Below are 12445 nucleotides of genomic sequence, written 5' to 3'. Positions count from 1 at the left end.
TTTCAAATGAGACCTGCTTTTGCTTGCACTGATATCGTTCAATCAGCATCTGCTAATAATTAATATTAGGCATGATGGGGCTTTGAGCAGCCTGGTCTTGTAGGTGTCCCTGCCCATGGCAGGGCAGTTGGAATGAGATTATCTTTAAGGTGCCCTCCTATCCAAACCATTCTATAATATCTCTGTAAGTTCACTATGTCATGTTATGTCATGTCGTGTTATGTTATGTTAGTAATATTCTTTACTGTCCTCCACATATGGCATATGTAGGGATAGAATGTACATCTGAAGATGGTCATAATAAACATTTTAAATATGAAGTTCTGAGAATTACACCTTTTTTGTTTTTCAGTAAATGGAGCAAACCAATTTGAACACTTATGTAGCTATCTTTCCTTGCCAAACAACCTCACTTGCCTTTTTCAAGAAAACAGTGAGATTCTGAACACATTAATAGAAGGGTAAGTTGTGTTTTTGTTCTTATTTTAACTTAATAGAGAATCCTGCACAAGATAGTAGTATAAGTGTTCTCCCAGGAATACTTACAGAAGTGAATCATAGATTTTGAGAAGTGTTTATGAAAGAAAGGTTTTGAAAGAAACCATTTTGGCTGTAGTGGTTTTTTAATAGATGTACTGTGGATTTTTTGCTTATTTGTTTTTCTATCATCTATTGAAATTAAAAGCATATTTTTTTCTTGTAGTTGGTGCAGTAACAATGAAGTAAAAAGATACCTGGAAGGCAAGAGACATGCTATCAGGTAAACATAAAGAGATTTTAAGCAGAGACAGGGGGAAAAACTTAAATGTTGCAGTTTTCTCCAAATATTTTTTCTAATTGATGTTTATGATAACATAATATCTGTTCTGCTTTATTTAATAATAAGGATATTAGGGAAGAAGTGTTTTTTTAAAAAATTTTTTAAGAAAAGGAAATATTGCTTGAATGAGTGGATTTTAAAGGCAAAATTTAATGGGGTTTTATTTAGAACTGATGTGCAGGAATTAGAAGTAATAAAATTTTATCTCATGTTTCCTATTACTTTCTGCCTTGTGATGCAAAAAGTATATTGTGGCTAAAAGATGTGTATAGCCTTTCTTTAAAAATACCAAGCATTGAATAAATTTTTAAATTGTCTTTTTAAATAATCCAGTTCCTTCAGTAAAGCCATCACTGAGCACTGAGTCGGTTGCTGAAAAGAAAACCTGCTTTTCATACATTTGCTCTTGCTACACAATTACTTTGAATTCAGAATGCATTTAATACTTAGTGGGTGTAGAAAAGCATATAGGGTGTTGTTCTTTCTGAAGGCTGGGTAAAAACAGTGGTTAACAATTATCCTAACAATTAGAAATGAATGTGAAGTTCACAGTGCTGGCATTAAAAATATATCCCTGCTTTTTAATCTACAGTGCTAAATATATGAAGTCAATTTTTTAACATTGTGCATACAGTAAGGCTGTGACAAAAATAAAAATTAATCACTTCGTCTGTGAAACACCAGACTGTTAACAGAATTTCTTACACAGTAAGAGTATTCTGGTTGTGTAATTGATTTCGTGCTACATGTGATTGTTGGGACTTTTCCATCTGTTCTTTTTGCTGATTCTTATCTATTCTTCCCAAGCTTATGTCCAGCTTGATGGTGATGATTTATTTTTCCTCTCAGCATGTTCTTGTACATTGCTGCTGTTACAAACCTCTTTTTGCATTTCACGGTCTAATTAGTATTATTCCTCAAATGGAAGATTATTAGAATTTTGTGTATAGTATCTGCTTCTTTTAAATATATTTCAAATGTATTTGATATTAAATAGGTTGTTTTCATGGCATGCATATTTCATTCTCTTCAGGATACATGTTCCCTAAACTTGAAAGTCAGGCTATTACCCATGCAATATTAGTGGAAAAAAACCTCAAAAAAACCCCAAAAAACCCACAAAAAACCAACCAAACAAACAAAAACCCACAACAACAAACAAACTTATACAGGATAGAAAAAAAATATTACTTTAAATCTGTAGTGACTTCATAATTGGTTTGCTAAAAGCATACAAATGACATGTATTTTCCACCTCTGCATTTTCTCAAATTTATAAAAAATAAAGAAAAGGAAGGTGGTTAATTGAGAGATCTGTGTGTTCATCTTTTTATGTGCTACCATTTTACTCAAAGAAGAGCAGAAAAGAGGGAAACCTAAAAAAATTAATTACTCACAGATGCCGTTTAGATGAGTCAGGAAAACATGAATGAGTTGGAAGTTGCTTGTGTATTATTCATTGAACTGTGAGTGCTGATTTGATTGCTTTATTCCAGCTATGCAAGAGAATCCAACAAATTAATCGACCTTCCGGACGACTACAGCTGCCTCATTAACCAAGCATCCAATTTCTCGTAAGTCATGTGCAATTACAGTGAGCCCCCCAAAGTCTGCTGCTGCTCCTTTTCATCAGCCGGGAAACCTTTAACCTGAAGGTCTCAGGGAGTTGTGTTTGGAACCATAAAGGGCACATAGCATTTATCAGCCCAACTGCCCTGTATTTCAGTGGAACAGTGAAATAGAAATTTCAGCTGTTAACTGTGTAAATGTTCAAAAGTACTTCTGAATCCTTTTACTCTCTAGAGTTTACACAAACAGTGAGTTTCTATTTATTTTTTTTTTTTCTAACAAAAGGTGTCCAAAATCAGGTGGTGACAAAAGCAGAGCCCCAACATTGTGCCTTGTGTGTGGGACCATGCTGTGTTCTCAGAGTTACTGCTGTCAGACTGAACTTGAAGGGGAAGATGTTGGAGCCTGTACTGCTCATACATACACTTGTGGTTCTGGAGTGGGCATATTCCTTAGGTAAGGAGCTGAGCACCTCTCAATGCTGGGTTAGATGGTGTGTACAGTCATTAAAGTAATAGCTCTATATTTGTGATTGCAGAGGTGGTTTCTAAAAGCACTATTTTGTTAACAACAGGGTTGTCTAAGAACTAAGGTGTATTCATCTTCCTGTGTTTTGGTGTAAGGTTCAGAGGTTGCTTCTTTGAAGATAAAATTTCAAAGAAAGTTCAAATTTCATTCTCAAGGGAATTTGTTTTGCCTTTGCATTTATTCCTACTCAAGTATTACAAAATTATGAAGGTAAATACTTTGATTTTGTTGCTGGTGAAAACATAAATGAATTGTAGTTTTCTTCCTGCATACAGAGAAGTATTAGATAATGTCTATTTTCACTTCGGCAAACATTAGTGAGAAGCAAAATGGTTTTATTTTCCTGTGGTTCTGTTGAGTATTTACACAGACTGCAGATAATAAGGCATGAAGTGATGTTGTTTTTAACTGCTACTGAGGAGTTAACAAGAAGAGAGGGAGAGATGTAGTTTAAAAAAAATGTGCCTTTAAAAATCTGTACGTGCAGATTATACAGAATGGAAGTAGGTAGAAGTGGAAAAGCAGTGTCTGTGAAAGTATGAGAAACTATTCACCTAAAATCAGTACCTAAAAATGTTCTCTGTTTTTCTCCAGAGTACGAGAATGCCAGGTGCTATTTTTAGCTGGGAAAACAAAGGGCTGCTTTTATCCTCCTCCTTACCTTGATGACTATGGAGAGACCGACCAGGGACTCAGGTAAATATTTTAAAGATTATATCTTTTAAAGACAGGAATTATAGAACTATCTATAATTAGGAAAAAAACCTTTTTATGTTACCTTTTTATTTTAATGATATAGGTAACATTATATTTTGACATTGCTGCTGCATCTGGCATCTTCAGATGTTTTAATGTTAATGTCTGAGTTTAGGTCAAAAATATTTTATGGATGATCATCCCCAGGTTAAAAACAGTTGTCTTGAAAACTGCTAAAAGTTAAATCTTCTTGGCATCTGTGAAGTTGACTAGAAACTAAGGCTGAAAATTTCATTTGTATCTAGTGCATTTGTTTTTATAACCTGTGTTCATTTAATACCAAGTGGAAATATTATGATATTATTTTATTTAATGAAGTAGTTCTTTGTCTTAATTCCTATCTCTGCCTCTTATACGGGGATAATTTAGGGACTTGATATTGTTTATGTTTACTATTTCTGAAATGGGCCAAAAGCAGAGAGTATGAACTGGTTCAGCCTGGAAAGTTTGCTAAAAACCTGCATGTGGAGTTCTGGGGGCTCGATTTGAGGCTCCCAGAGGCTAGAGGGAACTGTTGAGCTGTAAGGAAGGGGCACCAGACAAGGTAGCACTGCAGGTTACTCATCCAAATACCTGTTGATTTGCTCTGATAACAGAATAATGTGAAAGGGTTATCTAAATGTTGTAGTATTTTATGGGGTTATCTAATGCTTAGTATGTCACACCTGAGTGTTTGTGCTTAGTTGCAGTGTTTTATCATTCCTGATAAGTGTTATCTCCTTTTCAGACGTGGGAATCCCTTACATCTGTGCAAAGAGCGATTTAAAAAGATTCAAAAACTCTGGCAGCAGCACAGTATTACAGAGGAAATTGGACATGCACAAGAAGCAAATCAAACTCTAGTTGGCATTGATTGGCAGCATTTATAATGATTATCTGCTGAAGACTGGAACTTTATTAAAGATTTTTGTAATTCAGTAAGCTTTTCAAAGGAGGGATGAGGAAAAAAGTCTAAGGAAAAAAAACCCAACAAATTGAGTCCTGTTATTTAATCTTTGTTTTACAATGTATTTCATAAAGATACCAGTTAACATTAATCAAGTAAACTTCTTTCTATGTAAGTAAGTTTTATTAGTCCTATAATTTGCACTGTGCTTCCTTCACAGAAATGTCTTGGTTTATAAACCTGGGCAAATGAACTTAAGTTTCTGATAAAAAAAAAAAAAGAACGACTCTTTTTGGAAGTCTGACTATGATTTTTCATATGAACTGAAGAGAAAAAGACTGCTGAAACAGAAACTAGATAGAGCACAATTCTGATTGTGTTTTGCCCCTTGCTAGTAATCTGAGCCGGTTTATTTATTATTCTGCATTTTAATACTTAGGCTGTGTGTACATGCAATGGATTGAAGTAAAAGGAAGCAAATAATGTAGCAAATGGATGTTTCTGTCTGCATCAGTGGATAATTCACTCTTTCACTTGGTGTATCTAAAAAGGATTTTGTCATTTGTACTTTTGCAGCTTTCTTGCTTCCAGTCGTTTTTGTCTTTTTTTTTTTTAACTAAAAAAACCTAACACTAGCTTTACAAGTAAAATAATTTAATTTAAAGCTTTTTCCAGAGCATTGCACTCTTTAGAATTATGTAGTTTTTAATTTGAATTTAGCTGGGAAACCCTTTCACTTTCAATTACGTGATGGATTATTGGTATTCAAGGATTGACGTTGTGCTTTAGAAGTTATTTTAAGATAACAATAATATGTAAAAGTCACAAAAGCTAATTTTATGTTAATTTTCAGAAGCACAGAAGATACTTTCTTAATTTTTGTTAACAAAAACTTCTAAGGTGCAAATCCCGTCTTCTTTTTGTTGCAGATGAACTGAGTGATTTCCTCTGGCTTTGAAGGGCCACAATCACACTGTCCACATTTTTGATTTTTTTCCCCGTTTCCCATCAAGTATATTTACTTTTTGGCTTGATTTAAAGCTCTGTAAAGATGTTTGCATATAGTATATTTTATAAATATATTCTATAACTGCGCAGATTTGCACTTGATATGAGGGTGCCTGAAGGCAGTGAGTTTTCTAGTTGTATGTAATTAGACCTCCAAGGTGTCTCTAAAAATCACATTATGCTTACTGATTTAAAATAAAATCCATTACCTTTCCCTCTCCTATCTTCTGACAAATTAGTAAAATCTTAATTTACATAGTTCTGTTTCCTTAATAGTCTGTGATTCTTTTAGTTAAGTCTTAATTTCTGACTACATCTCAGCCCAGATAACCAATTCCCTTCACTGTCTGCCAGGTCTTCAGTTACACTTGGTCTGACTGAATTGTTCCTATTTTTACAGATTTAATGCTTCAGATGAATTTTGTATATTCATGGTGTACAGGACAATTTTTCAAACATTCAGTAACAGTATTGAGTGAAGATGTGAAGTATCAAATAAAGAAACTTGGCCAATGTGGATTTCCTTTTCTTAACATCACTACAGACTACTTTTGTCTCTATTACCTGTCATAGATTGGATCATTTATATATTGCTTACACTTTTTACAAAGAGACACGGAGAATTTGCAGGAGAAAATGACATTTAATGCTTTATTTCTGCTCGTCCCTACTTAAGGTGGTTGACGTACCAACAATTTTCTGTGCATGGTACTTAGAAATCCCACTTTTTTGGTGATGTGACCCTTCCTTTGCTTTTTAAACTATGTGCCACAGTTTCAAATAATGTGTAACTGCATTAAAAACTCTTTTCCTGTAATCTTAATATTAAAAAGATAATCAATGATTCTGACAGATTTCTCTGTGCAAACCAAAATATTGATAGCAAGAAGGATTTTTGGTTTTGCCTCTGGGATCAGAGTCAGAGACTGCAGCCACAAATAGTTGCAAACTACACAATTATCTTTTTTTTTTTTTGCAATTTGGTCATTCTTTACTCAAGACTTCTATTTTCTGATTTGTTTTGCATGTGTTTATATTAATGTAGAAATATTTATATATAACATTGTTTCAGTATCAGGGAAATAATATCTGTAATAAATTGGCTATAACTTTATGGGTTATGTGTACAATCTAGAATGTATTATGTGTTTGGAGGGAGAAAAAAAATAACAAACCCCACAAATATTCCCAAATACTAAGCCATCATAACAAATACAAAACAAAACTGAAAGCATCAAGTTTAAGCTTTTCATGTCAACTATTCAATAAGTACTTTTTAAATGTTGGGTTTAGAATTTTGCTGAGCTTGTTCCTTCAAGTGTGCCCCTTGTTAATCACAAGCTGACAGAAATACCTGGATGTGCAACATCTGCAATTCCCTGGCCATAAATGTAAGATGATTATATTATTAGTGTCACTTGCTTCAGTCAGCTAAACCTTTCTTGACCTCTACCAAAAAGTCTAATCGTCTTTTTAAAGGATTGTAAGTTACATTTTGTAAAAGGATAAGGTTTGAGGTTCACATTAGTAACATTATTTACTCTGTTCATACTAAAAGATAACAGTTTTTACTCCCCCAGTTTGCCACAGGAGGCTCATTTTTACTCCGCTGGAAGTCTATAACCAAGGTAACAAACTCCTGATGTCTTCTGACTTGTGCCAAGAGCCAGTGCTGCCACAGCTCTCTAACCACTTCCTGTGATGTTACCAGGAATTTGGCTGAGATTAAGTGCACGTTGATTCTCAAGACTATTTCCATTTTCAGCTTTCCTCTGGTTCTCTACAACTTCTCCCATGTCCCTCAAACTTAGTCTTCAATGCTGATCACTAAGCAAGTAAATTTCATGCCTTCCCACTTTATTAGCACAGAGAACAGCCTGGACTTGGAGGGTTCAATGTACTTCTGCACTATACAGTTCACTCCTTTTCCTAGGATAGTGAACATGGATTGAGTTGCTGCACAGACCCTTTTCTGTCATTTCTCATTTGATGTGAACCCCTGCCATCTCTCATGCTCGAGCCCTGGCATCTCATTTTAAGTGCATTTTAATTTATGTTAAATGACAGTGTTTTGTTTAGAAGCTCTAAAATGAAAATTTTCATCTGTGGCCTCAGTGTGGAGGAGAAGCTGGGTGCTAAACCTACCTTTAGCATTAAATCCCAGCTGCTTTCCTTTCTGGAAGATTAAAATGTACGAGAGGAGTTCCATCTCAAATCCCTTCACAATAGCATCATATCATGATCAACTGAATTTTCAATCAGCCTCCCTTCTGCCCTGGACTCTCCTCTGCTCCTTTCTAGGAATTGCCTCCAGCAGGAAGTGATGACTCTCTATTTCCATTCTGCTGTTGAGATTATTGATTACAGAACTCAAATATGACAGTTTTAAACAGTTTGGGCTTGAATATCAGCTCCTGGGGAATTCATCTTGTAACTGGTTTGCTTCCAACTGTTCATTGCCACCCTCTAAGCCTGAAAATCCAGCCAAGATTCTGTCCACCTTGCAGTCTGCCTAGTTTACATCTCCCCAAATTGGTTATGAGGATGTCAGAAATCATATTGAAAGTTCTTCTAAAGTAAGACATCTGCTGTTCAGAGAAAGTGTTTTACAGCAGCAAAATGTATAAAAACAGACATTTCTGGTAATAGCAAGGGATACTGGGCTCATCTTTATGGGGTTCTATGGGTCTTGGGATCTGAGTATTTTTGTGTTGGAATCAGCTTAGCTTTTGTTCACCAAGTCCTGCATCATAGTGGGAACAGAATGGTGTTTTTTGTATCTTAACTGGCATTAAAGGAACTTTCATAGGGAGGCATCTCCTTCTCTACCATTAGCTGTTCAGTTCCTCAGCTCTTTGGTTGTCCCAGAGTTCTTGATGCTGTGTGGAGAAGCATCAGACTTCACTGGAGCAACACCGAATTCAGTTCCCCAGGCTTGCCTTCTGCAGGACTGCTTCCAGGTGCTGCAGGAGTGGTGCAAGGCAGGGAGCCTGCCAGCCACCCCTGTGCATGCACAGCTAACACGTTGCAGTTTGACTCTGCTTTCTCTGGGTAGCTGGTTCCAGCTGTATGGGATGGCTTCTACATCTCCTCAGGGACAGGCACACACAAAGGTTGCTTAGCAGCGATGGGAAGTCTTACAGGCAAGTTGTCTTTAGGGAAATGTCTCTCTTACCATGAAGCCTTTTTTGTATGAGTTTTTTTTTTTTCCTCTTGGGGTTTGAATGTTGAGGAATTAGAGTTGGTATTTCTTTCTGGGCTGTGTTCATGCAAATGCAGGAATAATCTCTTTGTAAATAAGAACTTAGTAAATAAGTATTGCTGAAACAGAAGCTGTCCATCTGCTAGTGACTGATGGAAGCCACATGGATAGCACACTTTCATCTCCAGTTGCTGATAACTTCAAGTTAAGAGTGAGCTTTACCCTGTGGGAATGTCATTTGTTTGTTTGGAGAATTGCAATGACTGATGGAAGGGCATCACTGAAAGACTGGGGCAACTACATAAAGTCGCCTGCTTGTCTGCTGGGACTGCAGGGAGAGCACGCACCACAGGCAGCTCTGGAGCTTGGAGGCATGGCCAGGAGGAGCTGGAACCTCCCTGCCTCTCCTTGCTGCCAGCCAACATGCCCATGGAGACTGAGGATTCTGCTGTTGTGGAAGTTTGAACTGTTGGGTCAGGGACAGGGAAGAACTTGGGGATCCCACCTTGGCTGAAACTTTCCATCTGTCAGTGCTTTCCCTCAGACCAAGTTCTGGAAATTCATCCACTGGTAAACTCTTCAGAGGCCTGACTAAAAGTCCCACAGAGTTGTGCTTTTCAGACAGTTAAGCAGCTTTCTCCAATAAGAGGAAGGAGGGATTTCATTATCCATTTTATTCCAAGGCTGAGGGGCGGGAGAAATAATGATTCCTGGTTCTGTTCTGGGAGAATCAGCTCTCTAATGGCTAATTCAGGTGTGACTTTCAAGCAACAGTATTGAGCTGGTTTTGTTGATAATACTATTTGTCGCCTTATAGTAGTCATTGTGTATTAGTTAAATATGTTAGAGGGTGATAGAGGAATATAAGCTGCAGTAAAACAGTTCAGGTTTTTCCAAAGCAGAGCCCTGTGATTCCCACACTTTAGGCTTGACTTATACCCCTCTGCTCCTGTTGGAAGTGTCTTGATGTCTGCTCAGTGCCCCTGATTGCCAGCTGGCCCTGAGAAGTAGCTGAATATTTAGGATGTATTTATTTATGAAAGCTCAGTACTAAAACATCCTCCCACTTCAGCTTGAGACCCTGTAGAAGGGCATGGTGATTTTGTCCTATTGAAGTTCACTGTGGCCACTCACACACACCCATAAACACCAAGGTGTGTGTGTGTTTCCAAGCGATCTGGCCAGGACTAGGTGCTACAAAGGACAGGAGCAATGGCTTTTGGAAATGCTTTTTATGTTCTTTGGGACTCAGTTGGACCTGTGGGGCTGCGTTTTGCCTCAGTGTCCTGCTTCACCCATCTTAAATCTTAAGAAAGGCTGTTGTCTTTTCCTGTTTCGGGTGCTTTGGCTGGTACATAACAACATGAAGAGGAAAGGCACACACCACACACGCTCCCTCTTGTTGCCAAAGCACAGGTCTGCTGCTGGGAAGGCGACTGTACCACGGCCATTTGGAGCTCAGGCTTCCTGAGCTGGGTGGAAACAACACATTTCTCAGCATCTTCCCACTTTTCTGCTGTCAGTCACATCCCCTGTTATCTATACATGCTGCTCTTTAAAGGCTTGCTCAGTTATTTCTTCTGCTGTTTCATACATGTGCGTTTCTATTCATACTTCATTTGTGGCAGTTTTAACATTTCTTCTACAAATCTTTGTTCCACAGATAAAAACTGCTTTGCATATTTTTATCTTGAGTCTTTTGCATATTCATCCTTTTTTTTTTTCCCCTGCTCTTCTGCCACCTTTCCCCCTCTCTTGGCATGCAAACATTAGATGCCCAAATCTTACATCTCTGATGGAGAGATTTGCCAAACACTCCTCTCCTGGAGGAAAAAAGAAGAGGGAGAGTATGAGGAGTTTCGCAGTGCGCCAGGTGTAGGAGCTACGAAATGGCAAGTACTGATCTTCGTCTCCATGACAGCAATGATTAAATGTTACTTTTTCATCAGTTTGTGAATATATATTTTCACAGTCTCTTTTCAGACAGCGTGAGCTCGGAGGTGGTAAGTTTTCCAGCTTGTCCTTTGCGTGGGATCCTGGAAGGAAAGCCAGACTAGGTAGACAGCCCCGGGCAGGGTGGGACAGCTGAGCTCAGGTTAGGGATGGTGTCTGTGCAGACCACCGCAGAATATTTTAGTGACTGATAAAGCCAAAGTGTTGATTTGAAATCAACCATGTATTTGAGGAACAACGTGTGAAACATATTTCTGTACTTGCAGTACCCTTAAGTGTGGAGGATGATAAAGTGTGTTAATGAACAGGAGAGAAGATTACATAAAAATAACGAGAGTGAGGGGATCAGCAGTGTGTTCGCTGATGTAATTCACTGGTGTCCTATAACTAGAGATGCCTGCATTAGAAGGGTGCTGTTGGCTCCCGTAAAGAGAGCTCCAAGAATCCTGTGTTTTCTCACAGTGGTTGTATCAGAGTCTTGGAATGAATGTGCAATTTAGCAGAAAATTCACTAGAAGAAGAAGAAAAAAATTGCAGTAATTGCTAAGCATCTACTTGATGCTGTTGAACTAGTCAGGCATCTCATTTGTGTGTACTAATTCCTTCTAGGTCAGGTTTTGTTAATTCAAAGTGCTCTAATAACTGAAAGCTTGGAGCATGGCATGAACTCTGAAACAAAGAACTTTATGGGTTTGGCTTTTTTTTTCTTCTGTGTACTACTTTGTCATGCAGGATTTAAGCTCCGCTCTGTCAGTTTGAACAGGATGGAGCTGAAAACAAGGAATTTTGAATTGGTTTTTTTCTAATGGAGTAGTAAATGCTCTACACTAGCAACATGTGTGTCACTTGGAGCATGCAGAAGCACAGAGTGTTCAGCTGGGAGGCTGGGGCTAACTGCTTCTAAAGCCAACATGTGTGAGACAAATATTTCTGTGTAGGCAACATTTCAAATCTGCGGAAGAGCAGTTATCCAGGTGTTGAAAGGTGTCACATCCATTTAGGACAGCAAACCCAAGACCCGGTGGGGTTGCTTCATTGCCCTGGAGCACAGTGGGTGCTCATGGTGGGATGCCCTGCTCCAGGCATGGCTGCTGAGGTGCACGTGGTTTCCAGAGCTGCAGCAGCAGTGGTTGTGGTGGGACGAGGATGGGATTGAATCCTGCTCTCAGAGATTTGGGATCCACTTGTAAGCCTTCACCAGTGACAGAGACCTGGCTGTGAATTATCTGAGGAGGGCATGTGGCAGTGGGAATGTCTACCTGTGGCAGCAGTGCTCCTGGTCGAGTGTAAAGAGGGAGGGGACAGAAAGTTGTTTTCTCCCACTAGAATCAGGGATATGGTAGTAATTATTTGAAATCTAGATGTACCACTGCAAGTTTCTCCCTGAATAAAATGCTTCATGAAATGCATTTGATCCATTTTTAGTATTACCTAATCTCAAAAACAATCTAAAATACTCTAAAAAAAATTAAAAAAACAACTTAGAGAAGTAGAGAATACATTTGAATTTTAAGTCCCAATTACATTTAACATTCTGGGGTGAAAACAAGAAATGCTGTCAGAATTTACTTAAAATATGCCAAGAGCAGCATTACAGAATCAATTTTCTTTATGCTCCTGATTAACTTATGTAATTAATGAAAGGTTCATTCATACAAAGTTGTGAATTCACCTTGTCCTTGTTGGTACGTCCCTCCTGTGTTTTTGTCATTTTTAACCTTAG

The 12445-nt window shown here is 37.9% G+C and overlaps 1 protein-coding gene across 5 annotated transcripts in view; it reads left to right on the top strand.

Moving 5' to 3' along the window:
- Positions 1-6080, top strand: part of UBR2 (ubiquitin protein ligase E3 component n-recognin 2) — a 56309-nt gene extending 50229 nt beyond the window's left edge. For 4 of the 5 annotated variants that reach the window (XM_066316116.1, XM_066316114.1, XM_066316115.1 and 1 more), the window contains 6 exons: positions 353-461; positions 704-760; positions 2317-2394; positions 2675-2845; positions 3512-3613; positions 4401-6080. In XM_066316116.1, the coding sequence (XP_066172213.1) occupies positions 353-461; positions 704-760; positions 2317-2394; positions 2675-2845; positions 3512-3613; positions 4401-4542 (659 nt within the window). In that variant the 3' untranslated portion in view covers positions 4543-6080. Of the gene's footprint in view, positions 1-352; positions 462-703; positions 761-2316; positions 2395-2674; positions 2846-3511; positions 3614-4400 lie in introns of those variants that run through there. The other variant, XR_010743284.1, reaches the window with a different exon arrangement.
- Positions 6081-12445: the final 6365 nt, after the last annotated feature.

The sequence above is a fragment of the Sylvia atricapilla genome, chromosome 3, assembly GCF_009819655.1.
Source record: "Sylvia atricapilla isolate bSylAtr1 chromosome 3, bSylAtr1.pri, whole genome shotgun sequence".
NCBI classification, from domain to species: domain Eukaryota; kingdom Metazoa; phylum Chordata; class Aves; order Passeriformes; family Sylviidae; genus Sylvia; species Sylvia atricapilla.
The sequence above is the reverse complement of the archived record's forward strand: the minus strand, read 5'-3'. Positions and strand labels throughout refer to the sequence as shown.